The 20,100-nt window shown below is 53.2% G+C and overlaps 1 protein-coding gene across 14 annotated transcripts in view; it reads right to left on the bottom strand.

Moving 5' to 3' along the window:
* The window catches only part of PCNT (pericentrin), a 111,796-nt gene extending 94,194 nt beyond the window's left edge, over positions 1-17,602 (bottom strand). For 11 of the 14 annotated variants that reach the window (XM_057696654.1, XM_057696656.1, XM_057696660.1 and 8 more), the window contains exons 1-9: positions 17,435-17,602; positions 14,844-15,050; positions 9,395-9,472; positions 6,442-6,643; positions 5,017-5,072; positions 4,218-4,392; positions 3,643-3,779; positions 1,553-1,691; positions 18-261 (exon numbers count right to left, since the gene is read on the bottom strand). In XM_057696654.1, coding sequence (XP_057552637.1) covers positions 18-261; positions 1,553-1,691; positions 3,643-3,779; positions 4,218-4,392; positions 5,017-5,072; positions 6,442-6,643; positions 9,395-9,472; positions 14,844-15,050; positions 17,435-17,491 — 1,295 coding nt within the window. In that variant the 5' untranslated portion in view covers positions 17,492-17,602. Of the gene's footprint in view, positions 1-17; positions 262-1,552; positions 1,692-3,642; positions 3,780-4,217; positions 4,393-5,016; positions 5,073-5,253; positions 5,447-6,441; positions 6,644-9,394; positions 9,473-14,843; positions 15,051-17,434 lie in introns of those variants that run through there. The other 3 variants (XM_057696655.1, XM_057696664.1, XM_057696663.1) reach the window with 2 other exon arrangements.
* Between the last annotated feature and the right edge of the window lie 2,498 nt (positions 17,603-20,100).

Here is a 20,100-nt window from a genome sequence, read left to right as displayed (position 1 = left end):
GGCGGAAACCGCGTCACCTGCTCCCCACAGCCTCCGGCAGGGGCTCGTCCCTCCCGTCCCGCAGCCGCTGCTGTAACAGGCGCAGGTCCTCCTGGTAGCCCCTCTCGGCCTCCCTCAACTTCTCTTCAAAGCAGAGCCTCAGCTGCTCCGGTTCGCGCTCGTGCCGGGTTCTATCCTGCTGCCGCTGCTGCTCCAAGTCCCGCTGCAGCTGCTCTAACTCCTCCACGTGAGACGCGCGGGCCAGCAGCTGCCCGTGCAGCTCTTCACAGAACAGAAGCAGGCCGTCATCTCAGAGTGAAACACTTAGGGGAAATCAGGAGGCGTCTACGACCCCGTCGTGTGGTGTAGGGGGCAGAACTGTAAAAGGGCCCCCAACCCCAGAACCTGTGAATGGACGTGGGGCCCTCAGGGCTTACGCTACGTGGCACAGGGGGCCTCGCACAGGGAGACCACCCAGGCGGCCTCAGGGAACCCCAGCGCCCGAGGACAGAGAGCTTTCACAAGCCTGTGTAGAAGGCAAGCGGATTGGAAGTGTGAGAACCGCTCTGCATGCCGCGGGGTCTCCGAAGACATGAGGGCCGCAAAGGCTCTACGTTCTGAGAGAGCCAGGTCAAGGCCCAGCCTGACACCTTGACTTCGGCTGTGGGTGACCCTGGGTGACTGTAAGCTGCTGAGCTGGTGGTAGTTTGCTAATGGTAACGGAACAGTGATACGGCCCGTAAGAGAGCTGTCACCGTCACCGTTCGGATCTACAGGGGCTGCCAGCGGGCCCCCCGCACCTAGTCATCAGCTTTCAAATAACAGGATGGAGACAGGTCACGATCCCAACCCACATTCCCCGTGAGGGTCCAATTTTAAACGCACGGGGGCGGATGCAGCAAAGGCGCACAAGCTGAACCACGTGTGTGACCGCACGCCTGAAGCCGACCCACAGGCCAGGCCCACAGCTCTGCCCACGGCCACCCGACCCCTGCGACCCAAGCGGGTACGCGGTGCCAGGCGGGGGCGGCCTGTCTGCACTCTGTTCCTAACGACTCCCACAAGGGCAGACCCTACAGTTCAAGGCCTGTCTGCGTCCCGTGACCTCCCCTCTGTGCAGGTGCCACCCGTGAGTAGAGACCCCTCTGACTTGGCGTCTTGTGAGGGGGGACCCAGGGACCTGCCCTCAGTAAACATCCAAACCAGAACTCAGGGCCACAGGAGCCTGACGACACTGCCGCGGCTGAGCCCACGGGACCTGGAGGCGTGTGTGGCGCGGCGCAGATGCGCTGCGACCTGGATGCCCACTGAGGACTGTGTTTCCACGCGCTCAGCCAAGCCCCACCGCGAGCCCGTCTCACATGTGAACGGTGCGTGTCCACACGAGGAGGACACAGGCTTCACACTAACTCGCCTGCATGGAAGCCAAGGCTGCCACCAGCAGCTCGGCACCACGAAGCCGCAGACCTCAAAACTCACGGAAGTTTACTAAACCCCTTTTTTGGGCCTTCAAAATTGTTAAGTTCTAGTCTGGGGTTTCAGCAGTTAAAACATAGCTTTAGCGTGCGGGAACCTGAATTTTGAACACGAGGCTCCTCACCACTCAGCTCCCGCCTGCTGGACCTCGCGGAATCCAGCTGGGCCCCCAGGCGCTGGATCTCCTCCCGAGACTGAGCCTGCAGCTCTGCGTACGAAGCGCGGAGGTTCTCCAACTGGAAAAGAAGGCGACGGTGTGGGGGCCTGACCGAGACCCGGGCCCAAGGCAGGGCTTGACGGGCACCAGGGGAACAGCACAGCCTCGGCCCGAGCCCCCCACCCCTGGGCAGCCCTGAGACCAGACCAGAGGAACCCATGGCCCCCGCGGCCTCTCGTGTGGACGCCTTTCAAGCCTCGGCCTCTCCGCACAGAGACCCGCCCCCCTGCTTTGTCAGGGAGGGTGGATGGATCCCCTCGCACTGGGCCCGGCCCTCCTCCACCTACGACCACAGCCTCCCTCGCCCTCAGGGGCCTGTTTGGTCTTCTCCGTGTTCCCTGGTCAACCTTCCTGGGAAGCACCTCTTTCAGGGGTGAACAGAGCTTGTCCCCCGAGCATGTGCCACGTGCCAGCCAGCCCTGCGCCACCAGAGCTGAGAGCAGCTCCACCCGCCCTCCCGGGGACCTGGGTCAGAGTAGCTGCCCAGCACCCCAAGTCACGAGCACAGGACCGAGCCCTTCCAAGGGAGAGAGGGTGGTGCTGGCCTGCGGCTGCTCTGCTGCCTTGTGGATGGGCCTTTCCACACCCTCCAGCCGCCTCTCTCCCTGGATGAGGGACAGCCTGCAGGGGGTGCTGCGGGCCCCTCCTGGCCCGGCCCTGCCCTGCCCTGCCCTGCCCAGTCGAGCTGGCCTCCATCTGGAGGAGAGGCGGGAGGAGCGGGGGCCAGAGCCGCTGGGCCAGGTGCAGCTCCTCCTGGGCTCCCAACTCTCCTCCCTGCACACCTGCACCCCTGCACCCCTGCACACGTGCCTCGGCTAACTCCACCTTCCAGTTACTTCCTTTCTGACTTCTTGAGCCGATGCTTGGGGCACTGCTTGGTTCTTGGTCTTGGTGATAAAGGCCCTTCAGGTCCCTGAGTGAGATCTGACCACATCACCCACATTTTGGTTCGTAGAGTTCCAGTGGAAAGAGTTCTGAATATATGGGCAGCAGAAGTGTTTCTTGCTAACTTCTTGTTTTTGAGTCAAGGTCAGAGTGTGTGGCCTTGCACCCCTGACGGCTGAAGCCTACAGACGTCCCAGGGGCACTTGTCAAGGACATAAATTCTCCGGGTGTAGCACTGAACACCATCATTAAGTCAAAGTCACAGACCCTACATCCTGATCTGGCCACCTACCGGCTCCACCAAACTCCGAGAGTCTCTTTATTAAATCAGGGTTTAAGGTATGCAGGTCCCTCAAAAAACCAGAAATAGACTACCATGTGACCCAGCAATCCTACTCCTGGGCATATACCTGAAAAACGAAAACACTAATTTGAAAAGATACATGCACCCAGTGCTCATAGCAGCGTTATTTCCAATTGCCAGGATGGGAAGCAACCTAGGAAACTACTGACAGAGGAATGGATAAAGAAGATGTGGTGCAGATATACAACAGAATATCACCCAGCCATAAAGAAGAGTGGCATAATGCCATCTGCAGCTACACGGATGGACCTGGAGATCGTCATGCTAAGTGAAATAAGTCAAACAGAGAAAGACAAATACTGTATGATATCACTTATATGTGGAATCTAAAAAATAAAACAAATGAACGTATATACAAAACAGAAAAAGACTCACAGTCATAAAGAACAAACCAGTGGTTCCCAGTCGGGGGGGCGGGGGGCAAGTTAGGGGCAGGGAATATAAGAGGCACAAACCCTACAAACATGATAAGCCACAAGGGTATCGTGTATGACACAGGGAACACAGCCAATATTTTACAATAATTATCAGTGAAGTATAATCTTTAAAAATTGTGAATCACTACATCGTGTAACTAAAACTTATATAATACTATAAGTCAACTATACCTCAATTTAAAAATACATACATACATACACAAATTAGGGCTTAGGTTTCAGCCACAACAGAGTGTGAAACGACCCCAATCCGAGGTCTCCACAAACTCCCCCCACACGCCTACCTGGCGCTGGCTGTCCTCCTCCTTCTCTCTGAAGTTCAGCTCCAGCGCGTCCACGTGCTGGCAGTGCTCCAACTGCAGGTCTGCGCGTAACCTACTCAGGGCTGCCTCACGCTGCGCCTCCTGAGTCTGAAGGGAAACTGGAGAAGGAAACAGGCCTGTTAGTTTGTGACGGCGCAGAGCCCTCCTCCTCGGCAGGGACAGTGGCAGGCAGGGCGCGTCCCCAGGCTCTTCCAGACCCCGTTCCCAGGACCCTGCTCTCTTCGGGGAGGGAGGGAGGGCAAGGCCCAGCCAGCTGGCCAGCAGACGGCAGCTACTGACCAGTGGGCGTCACCATGTAACAGAAAGTGAACAATCACATATAACGTCTCTGGTAGCAATTTAGCAGTCGAACAGGCAAAAAAGGTCTCTGAAACAAAGCTTTCCGGAAGGTTTAGGGAACTTGAGAGGCCTGTGACCAACGAGAAGGGACCCCAAGGCGGCCTCCCCTGCCAGCCAGTCACACGGCACTTTTTCCTAGGATGACACAGGAAAACTCAGTCCCCTTCCAAACCTGCTCATTTTAATTACAGACTCACATTCAGCCTGATTTTTGGCTTGAAAAACCTTCTCCAACTCAGCTTTCTGTTCTGCCAATTCTCTCTTAAACTGGTTTTGTAAATTCTCCAGTTCTGATCGATGCTTTTCCAATAATTCTTGGCGTACGTTTTCTAAGCATAAGTCTCTCTCAGATTCCCAGTCTTGTTTCAGGGTCTAATTTAAATAAGGAAAAAGGAGATGACGGCCAACAGTCGATTACTCCAGTAAAAGAATTTCAACTGCACATTCAAAAACCAGTCACCCCTACCCAGACCAGACTATGATTCCAGGACACGGCTCAGACAGGAAGAGCAGCACCTGCAGGCAGACAGCCCAGAACGCGAGAACCAGGACCACCTGCCAGAAACAGAACTGGTCTCTGAGCAGAAGCATGGGAGCTCGGCCAATGCGTCAGGTATCCATTCCCCAGGCTCTACAGCGACACCACCGAGCTCTGTGAGGCCACACTCCATCCCAAGCGCCTACTCACGTCACTTAATCGCCACCTCTGTGGCATCCGCATCTCCCGTCCGTAAGGACCAAGGTCTATGGCCCAAGCATGGTCAGGGCTAGGCCACAGGGCTGCTCAGCAACCAGATGGGGAAAGAGCCTCCCATCACACAAGGCAATGTGAAAGCCCACAACCAGCTTCTCTGACAAATTCAATTGTGCAGTGTGTCACGCTTCATCTGGTGACTCCAGCTCTGACCGCGTCTTGTTAAGAGTCGAGGGGAGGGGTCCCAGGTGGGGGTGGGGGAAACACCGTGCACACAGAATGAATTTTCTCAACCCAAGTACCTCTATCATCTGGGCATTTTTCTCCACTTCTGACTGCAGCTTCTCCTTCAGCTCAGCTGCAAGAGAAACATAAAAAGCCACTCAGATCACCAAGGCTCAGACTTGCCCACAGCCTGCGCCCCCAGGAGAGGGGGAGGCTCCCGGCACCACTGGCTGCTCCACCGGACACCTGCTGACATTAACAGGACAGGACACGTCTGTGAGAAACAAGAAGGCAACGATGTCTGGGTTAATTACCAAATCACACTCGTGCCCAACGAAGGACAGGAGACATTCAGCCAGAGGGACAGTGCAGGAGGACCAGGCGAGGCCTGCTCTGGGGCTGCACAGATCACTGAGCCCGCGTCATGCTTCTGCTCAGGGGGACCTCAGCCCATCCGCTCCACACAGGGCCCCCATGCGCCCAAGGCCCCCACGTTCTGGATCCAGCCAAGCCAGCTTCTGGGCTGGGTGCCGGACCACAAGTAGACAGAGGAAGGTAAAGACGTTCTGGGTCCCAACAGCTCCCCACTGAGAAAAGAAGCGCAAGAAAGGAGGTGCCAGGCGCCGGGAGCAGAGGAGGCTGGACCAATGGGTGCAGCCGAGTGTGGAGCTAGGGAGAAACGGCACCAGGCGACAGCCAGCATCACCCGGGCACGGGGAGGGCAGCCCAAGCAAGCCTAGAACTCACGCAGAGGCCCCGACACCACCCTCTGAGGGCAGGTCCCATCGGGTCCGCAGAGGCCCTGCCTGCAGCACGGCTTCAGGGAGCAGACAGCAGGCTGGGTCTCTCTGGGGACCGTGCCCAGGCGTGCACGGCGAGGAAACAGCATCAAACAGGTCTAAGGCAGGCATGTTTCATATTTTTAAAATTTAACAAAAGCAGGGGAGGGCATGGAACTATCTCCGTGTGTTTGCCTGAATCTACACGAAGAAGCAGGAGAGGCATGGAAGGACGGACGAGGCTGCGCCTCCGGGCGAGGGCCCTGGGGAGGGAGACTCCGCCCCCCAGATCAGAGGGAAGCAGGCCCGGGTCTCTCCTCCAGGGGAGGCACGTTCTAAGCGTGAAAACACGAAAAGCCACCAAGGTGCGGCCTTTAAACACTTTAAATGCGTGAACTGTGTGGTGCAGAAATTACAGCTCAATAAAACTATTATGTATAAAACTGATTTTTACAAAAAGTACTAACAAGAGATGTACCAAGAAACATTAAAATGAAAGCACAAAAGTTCCCTTTAAGGCCAGAGAAGCCCCAGCTTGAGGTGCCTGAGCCGCCCCCAGGAGCGGGCGGCCCTGGGGGTCTGGGTGGGGGTGGGGGTCCGGGGCGGGCTCCACAAAGCGTGGCCGCAGACAGAGGCCCAAGAAGCGACCGCAGCTCTCGAGCCAGGCGCCTCCGACGACGCCCACGGGGTTGCCCAGCCCGCGGGCTCGGCCACCGCGCCTACCTGCCTCCTCCCGGACCAGCTCCAGCTCCCGGTGCGCGCGGCTCTGCAGCAGGGCCCGCTCCTGCGCGTGCCGCCCCGTGAGCTCGGCCCGCAGCTCGGCCAGCGCTGCCTCCTTCTCGCGCTGCAGGTGCGCCTGCGTCAGCTCCAGCCGCGCCGCGTGCATGTCGCTCAGGCTCAGGCGCAGCGCCTCCAGCTCCAGCTCCTTGAGGACATCAAGTGCGGGGACACAAGCCAGTCACAAAGGACAAATGCAGGGGTCCAGGTACGCGAGGCACATAGTGTCGCCAAAGCCACAGAGAGAAGGTAGGATGGCGGCTGCCAGGGCCGGGGAGTGGGGCTAGGAGATGTCGTCCAACGGACAGTTTCAGGTTGACAAGGGGAGAAGAGTTCTGCAGATGGATGGTGCTGGTGGTTGCACAAAATTATGAATGTATAAATACCATTGAACAAATGGTTACTACAATGGGGCACTTCTCTGGTGGCACAGTGGCTAAAACTCCACACTCCCAAAGCAAGTGGCTGGGTTCAATCCCTGGTCAGGGAACTAGATCCCACGTGCATGCCGCAACTAAGACATCACATGCCACAACTAAGGAACCCATGTGCTGCAACTAAGGAGTCCAAGTGCTGCAATGAAGGAGCCCTGGAGCCACAACTAATGAGCCCACCTGTCACAATACAGGGGCCCACGTGCTGCAAGTAAGGAGCCAGTGGGTCACAACTAAGGAGCCCACAAGCCACAACTAAGGAGCCCACAAGCCACAACTAAGGAGCCTGCCTGATACAACTAAGAACCAGCACACCCAAAAGAAGTAAATAAATTAACATTTAAAAAGAATTTTTTTTTTTTTTTTAAAGAATTTTTAAGGGACTTCCCTGGTGGTGCAGTGGATAAGACTCCTGCTCCCAATGCAGGGGGCCTGGGTTTGATCCCTGGTCAGGGAACTAGATCCCACATGAATGCCACAACTAAGAGTTTGCATGCCACGACTAAGAAGCCTGGGGCCGCAACTAAGGAGCCAGCGAGCTGCAACTAAGACACGTTGCAACCAAATAAACAAATAAATAAATTTTTAGAAAAAAAAAAAGAATTTTTAAACGGTTATGATGGCAATTTTTTTTTTTTTTACGATGGCAATTTTTATGAGTGTTTTACAATTAAGAAAAGCACCATGACAAAAACGGAGGTTGAGGAAAAGTATAAATGGAGTTTAAGTATTTGACTATGCAAGAGGAAAGTGAAGGTGTCAGTGAAATTTAGACTTAGATAAATTAATTATATATGTTGTATTTAATAACCTCACCATTAAAAGAATAAAAACTATGTTATTACTTCAAAATGCATAAAGGGAGAATTTTTTTTAATACACTGATAAAAAACAATCCAAAGGAAAAAAAAATAATCCAAAGAAAGCAAAAAAGGAGAAAAGAACAAAACAGGACAGATGGAAAGCCCAAATTAAACATCTGATGTAAGTACAGGCACATCAATGATTACATTAGGTGTAAGGGAATTCATGCCCAGTAAAGACACATTATCAGAATCAGTTAAAAGTCAACCCTATGCCATTCACCAGACACACATCTCAAATAGAAGGATGCAAAGTAACTGAAGGTAAAGGCAAGAAAAGACCAGAACCATGTCTGATCCATTCACACGAAGCTCTGCAGCAGAATCGGCACAGAAGCCAGGAGGGTGCTCCCTTCAGGGTGGGGGTCGGGGAGCAGGGTCCAGCACTGTCCTGCCTCTGACCTGCAGAGGGATCGCCTGGTGTTCACAGTGTACTCATCTGTTGGGCTGTATCTAAGTTTTGGGTACTTTTCCACAAAGATGCTACAAGTCAGTTTACAACAAGCATGAAGTGTCTATTAAGGCTGGGTTGATGGACCCCACCAGAGACCGTTTCTCCAGGCCCTGACAGGCCCTCCTAGGATCTGGATGTCTCCTGAAATAAGGCAGATGAAAACCAAACTTGCTCACTGCCAAAAGCACTGTGAACTGAGTGCAGCTAGACTCAAACGCCTAAAACACAGACTCTCAATTATAGCCATTAGCAACTGCGTTAACTTCTAAGGGAGTATATAGTCTATACAACTACTGAATCACTATGCTGTACACCTGAAACTAAAATGTTATAAATCAACTATACTTCAATTAAAAAAAGATAAAATACAGGACTTTCAACGAAACACTTTGAAAGTAGTCAGTATCTCATTTTTAGAGACATGGATGGACCTAGAGACTGTCATACAGAGTGAAGTGAGTCAGAAAGAGAAAAACAAATATTGTATATTAACACATATATGTGGACTACAGAGAAACGGTACAAATCAACCGGTTTGCAAGGCAGAAATAGACACAGATGTAGAGAACAAACATATGGACACCAAGTGGGGAAAGCGGGGAGGATTGGGGGAGAAATGAATTGGGAGATTGGGATACCAAACTGTACGCTCTAAATATATGCAGTTTATTGTAAAAAATAAAGAAAAAATAAAAAAATAAAAAAAAAGAAAGTAGTCAGTATCTAATAAAGTTTCTTCCAAATGCTAACAAAAACTGAATCGATTAAAGAAAAGTAATCCATTCAACACCCGTGGAAGTCGCACCAAGCACTATGGTAGGATCTGGGATGGTAAGAGTGGCGCCAGCTGGCAAGCCGGCCCCTCACTGCATCTCAGATGTGGGGCTGCCCACGTGGGCGACAAGGGCCAGGTCCAGGAGGCGTGCTGAGCAACACAGGACCCTCAGTGCAGGAAGGGTGACTCTCCCTCCCACACCCACCACACAAGATCAAAGGTCAGAGGAAGGAAGCGAGGCCTGTAGGGGAAGCTCTGCCTCCAGCTTCCTGGGCACCGGTTGCCACGCACGAGAGGAGGCCCCCGACAAGGACACACAAGAGGAGGTCCCTGACAAGGACACACCGTAGCACAGAACCCAGGAGAAGCATACCTTCGTCATGACCCCCGGCTGCTCCAGACAGTCGCCATCCAGCTTCTGCGGGGTCCCCTCTCCACCGGGCTGCTGCAGCTGGAAGGGAAGGGCCAGGGGAGCATCCACAGCGGCCCCCAGGGGCAGCCTGCCCCCACCGCCGCTCCTTGGCCACGCCCCCACCCGACCCCCAACCCCTCCACCCCTGCCCACCTCCAGGCCCGCCAGTTCCATCTGCACTCTCCTCCGAAACATTTTTTATGTCGCTTATTTCCCTAACGACGTTGCCACCCAATTTTTAATGAATTCTGCTTCATTTCACTGTGTGCTTACACTTAAATCACTACATTTTAGTTTCTCAACAAATTCTGGTCTTTCAGGTTCACGCACACTTTCTAATTTTATATACATTCAAATATTTTATCTTTGAGATTTTTCTTTTTTAGATAAATCTTTTCCTTAATAATTTGTAGAACAGTATTTTTAGCTTCTTTTTGTAAATCATCTCAAAACTGAGTTTTAACGTTTTCCAATGAATATCCCCCAATAGCTTTGACCCATAAATTTACAACAATTCAGGGCTTGTATCTGAAGGAAGACTCAGTGCAACTGACTCATCAACTCACTGGCAGATTGCACCCCCACATCCGCCTGCACCTCCAGCCCCGACCACACGTCCCTCTACCACTGTCAGGGTGAGTGTGAGGGTCTGCTGGGCAGTTACAACTACTTGAGAGGACTGGCATAATTTTATTCTTTCCTACAGGCCTTCCAAAGAGCAATGAGAAAATTTACATGTTTTCTACTAGAGTAAAACATTTTATCTTCCAAATACTACCAGATCCCTGCATTTATCCAAGACACACGATGGATCTGAGCAACGCTGCGTCCCCCACATCACAGTGCTACTTCATCATCCTACGGTTGTTTCGTCACACTCAGTTACTCCCGACCACGCCAGCAACACCTTAAACAATGAGGAAACAGAAGAACAGGGAGCCGCCTAGAAGGACAACGGACCGTGAGCTCATCCAGCCTCCGGTTTTCTAAGTGACTGGAAAGACCATCTCTAGCCTGCTTTCAACGTGACAATTCAGGGACCTCCCTGGTGGTGCAGTGGTTAGGACTCCACGCTTCCACTGCAGGGGGCGTGGGTTCCATCCCTGGACCGGGAACTAAGATCCCATTATGGCGAGCAGCACGGCCAAAAAATTTAAAAAATAAAAATTAAGGAAGAAAATGACAACTCATGAAGGATTTTTCACTTTCTTCCCAAAATGACAGACACTGACAGCGAGGACTTTTCACAGGCGTCAGGCGAATCAGGAGAAGAATACAGAGCAGCACTTGGGCCACGTGCTGGCAAAGCTGAGAGTAAAAGCCACATCACAGGCATCACATCTCCACAGAACGACGCCCCACCTCAGTCTCCTCAGGCAGGAGTCAGTAAGTGAGCAACACACCTACGGACAAACGCAAAGGGAGAGGGTCGTCAACACTGACGCCACAGGAAAAACACTCCTATGAACAACAACGCCCAAAACTGGGAGATTAAAGGACACTTTCTGAGAGAAAGCACAGCTGAACAGGCTGGTAACGATTCAGTAAGTCGACTCTGTATTGGAGGTCTTTCCACAAAGAAAGCTGCAGTCCCCGACAGCGCCACCATCTTACCCCAGCTCGGCCACAGAGCACAGGGCCCTCTCGGCACATCACGTGAGGCCAACGTAATCTCGACACAAAAACCAGACAAGAGGGGAAAATTACAGGCATTCTCTCGCAAAACACACTTTTTCTGTATCAACTGAGAGGATCACACGACTTTTCTCTTTCAGTCTGTCAAGTGAATCACACTGATTTTTTTGGAGTGTTTGACCCATGCTGACTCCACTAAAATACACTCCAATCCACACCCACCAAAACTGTTAGAACAGAAAATGTCATTACCAATTATAGATGTTATGGAACAAGGAAAATTCTCACATGCCACCACTGAAAATATAAGCTGAGCAACTGTTTTAAAACACAGCTCAACAAATAGAAGTTAAACATATACCTGTATGTCGACTCAGATATTAAACACCTAACTATGGCCCCAAAGAAACGTGCTCACAGACACCAAGAGACTTGAATGAGAATGTTCACAGCAAATGCCAATCAACAGTGGAACAGGAAAACCGAGGTATGTCCATACAGCGAAATGCTAGACACCAACGAAAATGAAGGAATGATCGCCTTCAACCCTTAAAGGATGCTGGCTAAGAAGGCCCAGACTCAGGACATGCGTACTGGATTATTCCATTTATAAAACACTCAAAACCAGCAAAATGAAACTATTCTTCTAAAAGCCAAGGTGCTCCATACTCAGAAAGTAACTTGGGATGGACCACAGACTTAAACATAGAAACCAGGCCATAAAGCCACAAGAACACACCAGAGATTATTTTCACGACCTCAGGACTAGGAGAGATCTTTTGGACAGGGCACAGAAATCACTAACCGTAGGGAAAAATGATAAATTCAACATCAAAGTTAAGAATACTTGCTTATCACAAGACACCATTAAGAAAACAACTAGGTAAGCAAGACTAGGAAAAACATTTGCAGTAGGTATATTTAACAAATAACCTGGGAACACCAAACAATAAACTCTGGGACAATAAAGACAAAAAAAACCACAGGTTTCCCCCACTACGAAAAATACAGCATTCCTGTGAAAGCTTTCGTAAACCAAAATGGCACAAGGGTAAAGAAGCAATTACCTTTCTTCATAAAAGTGAAAATCCTCTTTGGATTTCTCTCTGGTAGCAAAAACAGGTACTAACGTAGGTCTTTTGTACAAGTGAAGTGGGATAAAGCAAACTTTCGAAAAGTAGGGGATACCTGCATAAACAAATATTCTTTACTTTAGTTAGTATATTGTTTTCCACAGGCCTAAAAATTAGCAATTCTGAAATTAACCTGTGCATATTTTAAGACTGAGCAGATAAGTAAAGATACTGTAGGTAAGGAAGCCAGGTTTCTCACTATGGGAAAAAGGAGCTAAAAATAAAGAAAGGGAAAAGCTAGAATAAATCCTGCGCTGCTGGACTAGAACTGAAGATACTAGTGTGAACTCATGGTTTTTGTTATACATACACACACAGAAACAGCTACCGAGGTGCGTGTATACACGTACAGTTATATTTTCCGGCTCTGTCTGCTAAAACAGCCTAGAGGCCACCAGACCCCGCTGGCAATAAGCACATGCAGCACCCAGGTGTTGGCTCCTAAAACCATTCCCCACCGAAAGGAACCAGGGCTCTCTGAAGAAATGGCTGGTTTGGGGCTGCAGCAGGGAAAGGACAAAACAAGCCTGGAAAATCTTGGTGCCAGGAAGTGAGGTGCCAGAAGACGACGAGGGCACGATGTTGAAAGGCCACAGACGCCGATTCAGAGGCTCTCCTGGTGGCTGGCTGTATGTACTTCAGCAAAAAAATAAACACTGATGTTACAGACTAAAACTCGTAATAAAACAAGTGTCTAGGAGTCCATACTGATATAAATAATTGAACAAATAAATCACGGAGAAGCAACAGTTCCTCCTAAGAGTAAAATACCAATTAACATACGCAGCCAGAAGGGTGGAAACAAAGTCGTCATTTGGCCAACAGCACCACGGTAACTACTGCAAGCAAGGACCTTCAGTGGGAGCTAAAACTAACGGAAAGTATGATGAGAAACGGTCTCTAAGTACCTCCACATGATGCACTCACTAACTACAAACTCCTCTAACAGGAGAAATCTGGCAGGCCCCCCAGTAGTGAGAAACAGCTAACACCGCACAACCTGTGCCTCTTCTCAGGATGCACTCAGCAGGTAACATCACGGCTTCCACGGTGTTCCTGCCAAACACACAACCTGACTTCAATCAGGGTGAACAAACCCAAACGGACAGGGATCCTACAACATAACTAGCTACTACTCCCCAAGTGTTCGACTTATAAAACAGAAAGGAAGACTGAGAAACTGCTCCGGTTGGAGGAGACAAAGGTGACAAGGCACTGAAATGCAATACAGAATCCTGGACCAGAGAGATGCGAAAAATTAGAATAAGCTCTATCAATTAGCTTACAGTACTGTTTCCACATTAACGGAAACTGACTGTGACTTTCACCGCAACTACTACCGTGATCACGCGGGTGTCACTATTTCAGGGAGCTAGGCGAGGGGTTATCCAGGAATGCTGTGCTATTTTCTGCAATTTTTTTGTAGGTCTGACATTTTAAAAAGAAAAGCCAAAAAATACAAAATCCTTTAACTTAAAATAAAAAAGACCTGTTTGATTTGAAAGTAAAAAATATGAAATTAATAAATGTTAATTTACATTACAAGCCTTTCTCCTCAAAAAGTCTAGGCAGGAAACATACAGAGAAAAGTCACTCAGACTAAGCGCTCGGCCCTCTCAACATGGCGTTTGTGGACTCGGCTGTGATGAGACAAGGCTGCTGAGAGCCCGCAGCTCGACCCCAGAGAGGCAACAAGAGGACGAACATGAATCACAGCTGACACACAGCCTCAGGCCCCTGAGACCACAGGCAGTGGAGGCAGAGTGAGCTGGGCACAGGCTGGTGCAGGGCTCAGGCACCAGCACGCTGGGCAGCTGCTCCCCGGGCAAAATCCGAGCACCACAGCGAGGTCTTCCAATCTTTCAAATGAAGCAACATTCCATAGTAGATTTGTAGGTAGAATACCATAAACTTTATATGCTAGCAATCATTCCTTTTTTTTTCAATAAGGGAGTCCAAACACAGCATGATTTTGAGTCAAATTCTGCCCTCAACCACCAGGCTACCGCTTATTCTAGCAAACACCTGCCCCCGCCCTACCGCACACAAGCTAGGGGTACTCCTGGTTGAAGTACACATGCAAGAGGCGGCCCCAGGGAGAGGAGGCCCCAAGGAGACCCACATGCAGGCAATCGGGAGGCCCAGAAGCCACGCACCCTCAACACCCAGGTCCACACCTGCCCCTGCAGCTCACAGGGCCTCAAGCAGCAGACAAGGCACCATTTCTGCGGCACCTTCACCCCTTCCCTCTTCACCCCACGTTCAGAAAGAAAAGAAAGAACAAAGACCAACAGTAGGTGGGTTTGACAATAGGTGAAGTGTCCAAAGACACCTGTCAGAGGGGCTGAGGCACAGCCACACATGAGGAACCCACACCTGTCAAACTTCCCTGACCACACTGAGCACCAATACTGACACCTGCCTTCAAACAGTCCATATAAAATTTCTCAAAATCATGTGATGAAGAAACAACTTTAATTAGAAGCAAAACCACAAAAATATACTCCCCTTTCGTAAGATAAAATAAACCCCCTTCCCCACTGTGGATAGGCAAAAGCAGACCGGAGACCACTTTTAGTAAATTACGCTAGCAATAACTAAAGATAAGCAGGAGGCGAACACACAAAGCCAAGCAAATCTACCTGAGCGGCTCCTGCGCCATCAGGGGGGCTGCTGCATGACGTGTTCCTGCCAACGTCCGGGCCTCCCAGGAGTCCGCCGTCCTCGGCTGAGGCTACCGCACTCTCCTTCTGGACAGGCGCATGGACAGCCGCGCCCTTCCTCTTCGCCGGCGTTTTCTTCGAATGCGCACAGTCACCTTTTGTTTTTCTCTGTCGGAAGTGAGCAAGCTGCGCAAAAACGTAGAGAAGTAGTAGAGACAAAGGTAAGTGAGGAAAAAGTAACAGAACCACAAAGTCAACAAGCTCGTGGGGAACATGAGGCTCTGGGGCTGGCTCAGTCCACTCGGCCACACCTGGCCAGACTCACGTCAACCAGCAGGTCCCTGTCCCACAAACACTGCCTCCACTAACATCTACGACACTGGGATTTAAAATTTCAGAATTACACCCGAAGAATCTAATAATGAGGACTGTTGATGCCTACAGACAAAGAAAAGCAATGAGGCTGGCAGAATAGCTTTTCCAGCCCCTGACAGTTTACAGAAAAACTAAAAAATTGAAAAATACATCTATTTTAAAACAGCTTAATCAAGGCATGTTTAAGGCTTAAAACTATATAAAAACTAAATCTCTCCCTTTTTGCCCCATTTTCCCCCAATCAGGGAAATATATAGCCTAGCCAAAACTTCCTTGCGAAACAAGGTACAGAAATAGCAAAAAATTAATTAAGCCAGGTCAATCTAACATCCTCCTTTACGGAATCAGATGTTCTATTTTTCACGACACAGCTCACTAAAGCACCAGGGACCTCCACAGAATGTCCCCATCAGAAGGCACACCTAGCTCTGTTCAGTGCCTCAAACCTGTGGGGTTCAGACTGTTAACACCCCATCTCCCCCTAACACCTTACTCAAAGGGTATGATAGCTAACGTCAGCTTTTCCCAGGAGGACAAGGTCCTTCAAATGACAACCGGTCATAAAAGCAAATGCACTGAACAACTGTTTGTGTCAGTGATAAGAGAAGTACACAATTTCATGGATATAGAGAAATCACAATTTAAGTGAGAAAAACCATCTCTCGTGAACAGACACTGACTTTAAAAGCAGCCCCAGGTTCGTTTATTTTGTGCCCAACTCCATCAAACCTAACCGGCTGTGAGTCCCCTTCCTGCATCACAGACCTGGTCCCTGGCCTGTGGTCACCCAACGAGAGGCACGTGTTTCTTCTCCCAGGATGAAATCTCATCACCATTAGTGCTTCTTCAAGCAACATTCAGGCACATTTTGAGTATTAAACTGCGGCTCACTTGCATCTCCTTCCTCGGTGCCAGGCACACGCAAAGGGGAAAAAACACACTACAGCCTCACTCTTCAACCCCCAGCTGGACGCCTGAGGAGGCCGCTCTGTCCGCTGCCTGTCACCGCCTCACGCCGGTCACCGCATGTGCCGAATAGTCTCCAACGCAGCAGCCCTGCGTCTCCTCAAGGGAAGGAACCGGCCCTGGATTCCACAGCCCTGCTGGCCGACCCACGGGAAGTCCCCGCTGCCTGACCACGCCGGGCCCCAGACAGCGACTTCACAGGGCTCCGCGCAGCACCCGCGGGCACTGCAGGGGGGCCCGCCGCCGGGACGGGGTCCGGCACCGCGCCCGGGCTTCCTCCACCGTCCCCGGGGCCCGCGTCCGGTCGGCTCAGCCCCCGCAGCGCGGCCGAAACGGGGAGCACCGGACGGCGCCTACGGGGACGCCACACCTCCCGGGAGCCGCCGTCCGGGCGCGGGGGTCGGCCCCGGCAGAGACCCGCCGCCCTCCCCCGCCCAGCACGCCCACCTGGGCCCCCGGCAGCGAGAAGGCGGCGCCGGCGCCTCGGGAGCCCGACCCCAGGGCACGGGTCGCCGGGCGGCATTTCGCGCCGCAAGCATTTCACGCCACGATTCCGCGTGGAGGCGACACCTGCACGCAGCGTTCGCCGCGCTGAACCCGAGGAGGGCGCCCGCGTCGCCCAGCTGCGGGGAGCCCCGGGCCCGCGCCCCCGAGGACGCCGGGCAGGCATCGGGACACGCGCGGTTGCGGGCGCGTGTGCACAGCTGCACCGGTGGGTGACGGCGCCCGTCCCCGCACCTCGGGCTGCCGGAGCGGGCGGCCGTCAGGGACGCGGCGTCCTCAGGACACCACGGTTGGTCATCGAGGCCGCCTTGCCGGCTCGGAAGGCAGCTCCCTGGGGGCCGGGGTCCCGGCGGGGGCGGGGCGGGGACTCCCCGGGGGCGGGGCGGGGACTCCCCGGCCCCGCCCCTGCCCCTGCCCCGCGCAAGCGCAGCCTCGCCCGTCCCGGCGTGCCCCGCGCCCAGCCGCCCCGCGAAGCGCCGCGCGCGCGCCCCCGGGCGCTGATTGGCTGTGGCTGCGGCGGGGGCGGGCCTGGGCAGAGGGCGGTGGATTCAAGATGGCGGCGACCAGGAGGCGGCTTTCAGCCGAGTCGGCGGAAAACGCAAGGGTGCGGCGGCGGCGGCCCCCGCCTGGCCGCATCCGCTGCTGGTAGGGGGCAGTGACGGGCACCGAAGCCCGCCCTGTGGAGCCCCGCCAGGACAGCGGGGGGAGAAGGCACTGCCGCTTACCTTCGCTCTCCCGACCTCCACTTTTCTGCGCCGCTGCTCTTCCTCATCTTCTTCCATCTTCCTCCGGGGCTCTTCGCGGGTCGCCGGGAGGTGGCGGGGCCGATGCCGCGCCGCCTTCGCTCTATTTACACTCTCTCCCCTTCGCCTGGGCTCACCCTCCCCCCACGACAACTGTCACGCAGACGTGGGCCCGCCCCGCGCCCGGCCCCGCCCCGGGGCGTGAAACCCCGGCCCGCGGCCAATCAGGGGCCGCGGTCGTGCCCTCGCGCACGCGCGCTCAGGGCGGTGCGCTCAGGGCGAGGCGGCCCGGCGGAGCTCCGCCCCTGTGTCCGCCTCTCCGATTGGCTCGCGGACGCTCCCGCCTCTTCGGGCAGGCCCAATGAGGGCGGCGCGGCAGCCTCGGCGCTCTCTGCGGTTGGTCGGTTTGAAGGGCCGCGCGCACGTGGGCCGTCAGGCTCCGGCGGGGACTGGCGCCGCCGCTGGTTCGCGTTCCCGGGAGGTTGAGGCCGCCCGGGGGGAGTCTGCCCCGCTGTCCACTTGGGTCAAGCTTCACGAGCGCCCGGGGACAGCCCAGGAGGCCGGGCCCCACTGCATGGGTGCATTAGCTCAGGGCTGCCCCTAAAGTCGCGTCCAGGGTGTGGCCGGGCCCCGGGGTGGCAGGACCCAAACGCTGGTCTCCGGGGGTCCTTTCCCCGGCCGGGATGCTGGCCCCGTGCGTGTCAGGATCGCAGGCAGCTGGCAAAATCACTTTATTCCGGTCCCAGGCGTCCCTCCCTTGGGTCCCGCTGGCGCCTGGACCCACGGAACCGGAGTGCCGGGGGCAGCCAGAGTTAGTTCAGTGGGAATCGGGGCCGAGACCCCACCTCCCAGCCCCACGGAGCCCAGAGCTGCAGGGACAAGAAGCCACGGGCGGCGCTGCCACTCCTGGACCCGTGGATTCTTCCCATCTGGGACACAGGGCCATATCGCGGGCTCTGGTTTACCGCACCTGCCCCCGTGTTGCAGCTTCCGGGTGCTGCAGTTCACGGTTGGAGCAGCGGACCCCACAGTCATGGGTCCACTCCGGCACCTCTGCCGTAAGGCAGTGCCCTGTGGCGGAGAGTGTTCGGAGGGACCCCATGCAGGGAGAAACTGAGCGAGGGTCAGGCTGAGGCCCTGCGGGAAGGCAAACCCGTGCAGAGAATGCAGGTGTATTCGTGCTAGGACAGCCCCTGGAACTCCGCGCGGAAGCGGCTCCGTAGGGCCAGCTTGCCAAGGGGCCTTGCGAGGACGCACTTTTAAAGGATACAGTCATTGTACTCAGTTCTGGATCACCAGAAGGAGAGCTGTTTCAGTGAAAGGCCAAAAGCCTCTTCTCACTTGGAGAAGTTATAATGCCTTGAAATGTTTGGGTGAATCATTCCAAATATACTATAAATGGTTATTAAAAAGGAATGTGCTCTACTTCCTGTTCAATTTTCTGTGAACCTAAAACTGCTCTAAAAGATAGTCTATTAAAAAAAATTTTTTTTAAGAAAGAAAAGGAATGTGATGTGGGTTATGAATTCATGGTCTGTGTGGGAACTGGAGTCTCATGAAATCATTGTGTGTTCCTTAGCTTCCGACTCCACTTGAACCTGTTTGTCCAGATAAGGAAACAGTGTGAGGTTTTTGTTCCTAAGCCACGGTTTTGATTAACAATCAAATGCTGCTGGAGTAATCAAGCTTATTGGAAGCCCTGACTAATTGATCCAAAGCGTGTGGTCTGCACCTCTTGTTACTGTAGTGTAACTGTGCCTGGTGGCGAGTGGGGGAGGGGTGCTCTCACCAACTGGTGATGGGGGGGAGGGGGAGAGTGACCGATTCAGGAAGAGACACAGGAGACCCCTAAGCGGCTGTGCCTTGACTTCTCTGCGAGACCCCGCATCAGAGCTGGCTGGGCAGAGCTGGCAGGATGGCAGTGCTGCACGCAGCGACGAGAGAGAAGGCAGTGTATCCAGAAGGCTGGGCGGGGAGTGCAGGGGTGCCAGCAGACACACCAGGTTTCTGGGTTCCCTTCACTCCTGCACCTCCACCGGAACAAGGCCTGTGTGCAGGCCGTGTGCTCCCTGTCTGCTCTCTGAGGTTGAGTGGCAGTAACTATACTCCTCCACTAATGTGCTCTGGGGACACTTTACTGACACAAGCTCATCTTTCAACCTCAGCGTGAACGTGTGAGTCTAAGTAACCACGACTTACACAAATCTTCAGGGAGCCCTGGCAACTCAACCACCTCCCAAGTCAGACAACAGCCCATTGTGTGGTGAGTGGAGCTTCCGGTCTTGGCTCACAGATGTGAGGCAGTGGGCTTATAAGACCAGGGCCCAGCAGGCAGTCCTCACAGACCACAGGATCAGATTTCCCACGAGCAGCCAGAGACTCAGACCTATGCCTGAATCGCTCAGCCTTTACGTGTGGCAGTATGTCTAAAGCTCTGTGGGGGCCCAGGCACATTGTTTGCCAACACCGCTTTGGCCAGTGGTTTTCAAACCGTGTTCTGAGGAAGCCCAGAATCATTTCCATGGCTATTCTAGATATTCTGTAAACGTTGGATCTGAGTCTTAATTTATTTTTAACAGTTACACAGCTGTCCAAATATGGAGATACTCACCCCTGAGGAGGGCAACATCACCCCCGCTCCTTATGTA

This window comes from Hippopotamus amphibius, chromosome 10 (genome assembly GCF_030028045.1).
Source record: "Hippopotamus amphibius kiboko isolate mHipAmp2 chromosome 10, mHipAmp2.hap2, whole genome shotgun sequence".
In the NCBI taxonomy this organism is placed as follows: Eukaryota; Metazoa; Chordata; class Mammalia; order Artiodactyla; family Hippopotamidae; genus Hippopotamus; species Hippopotamus amphibius.
Note: the sequence above shows the minus strand (reverse complement) of the source record. Positions and strands in the feature narration are given on the sequence as shown.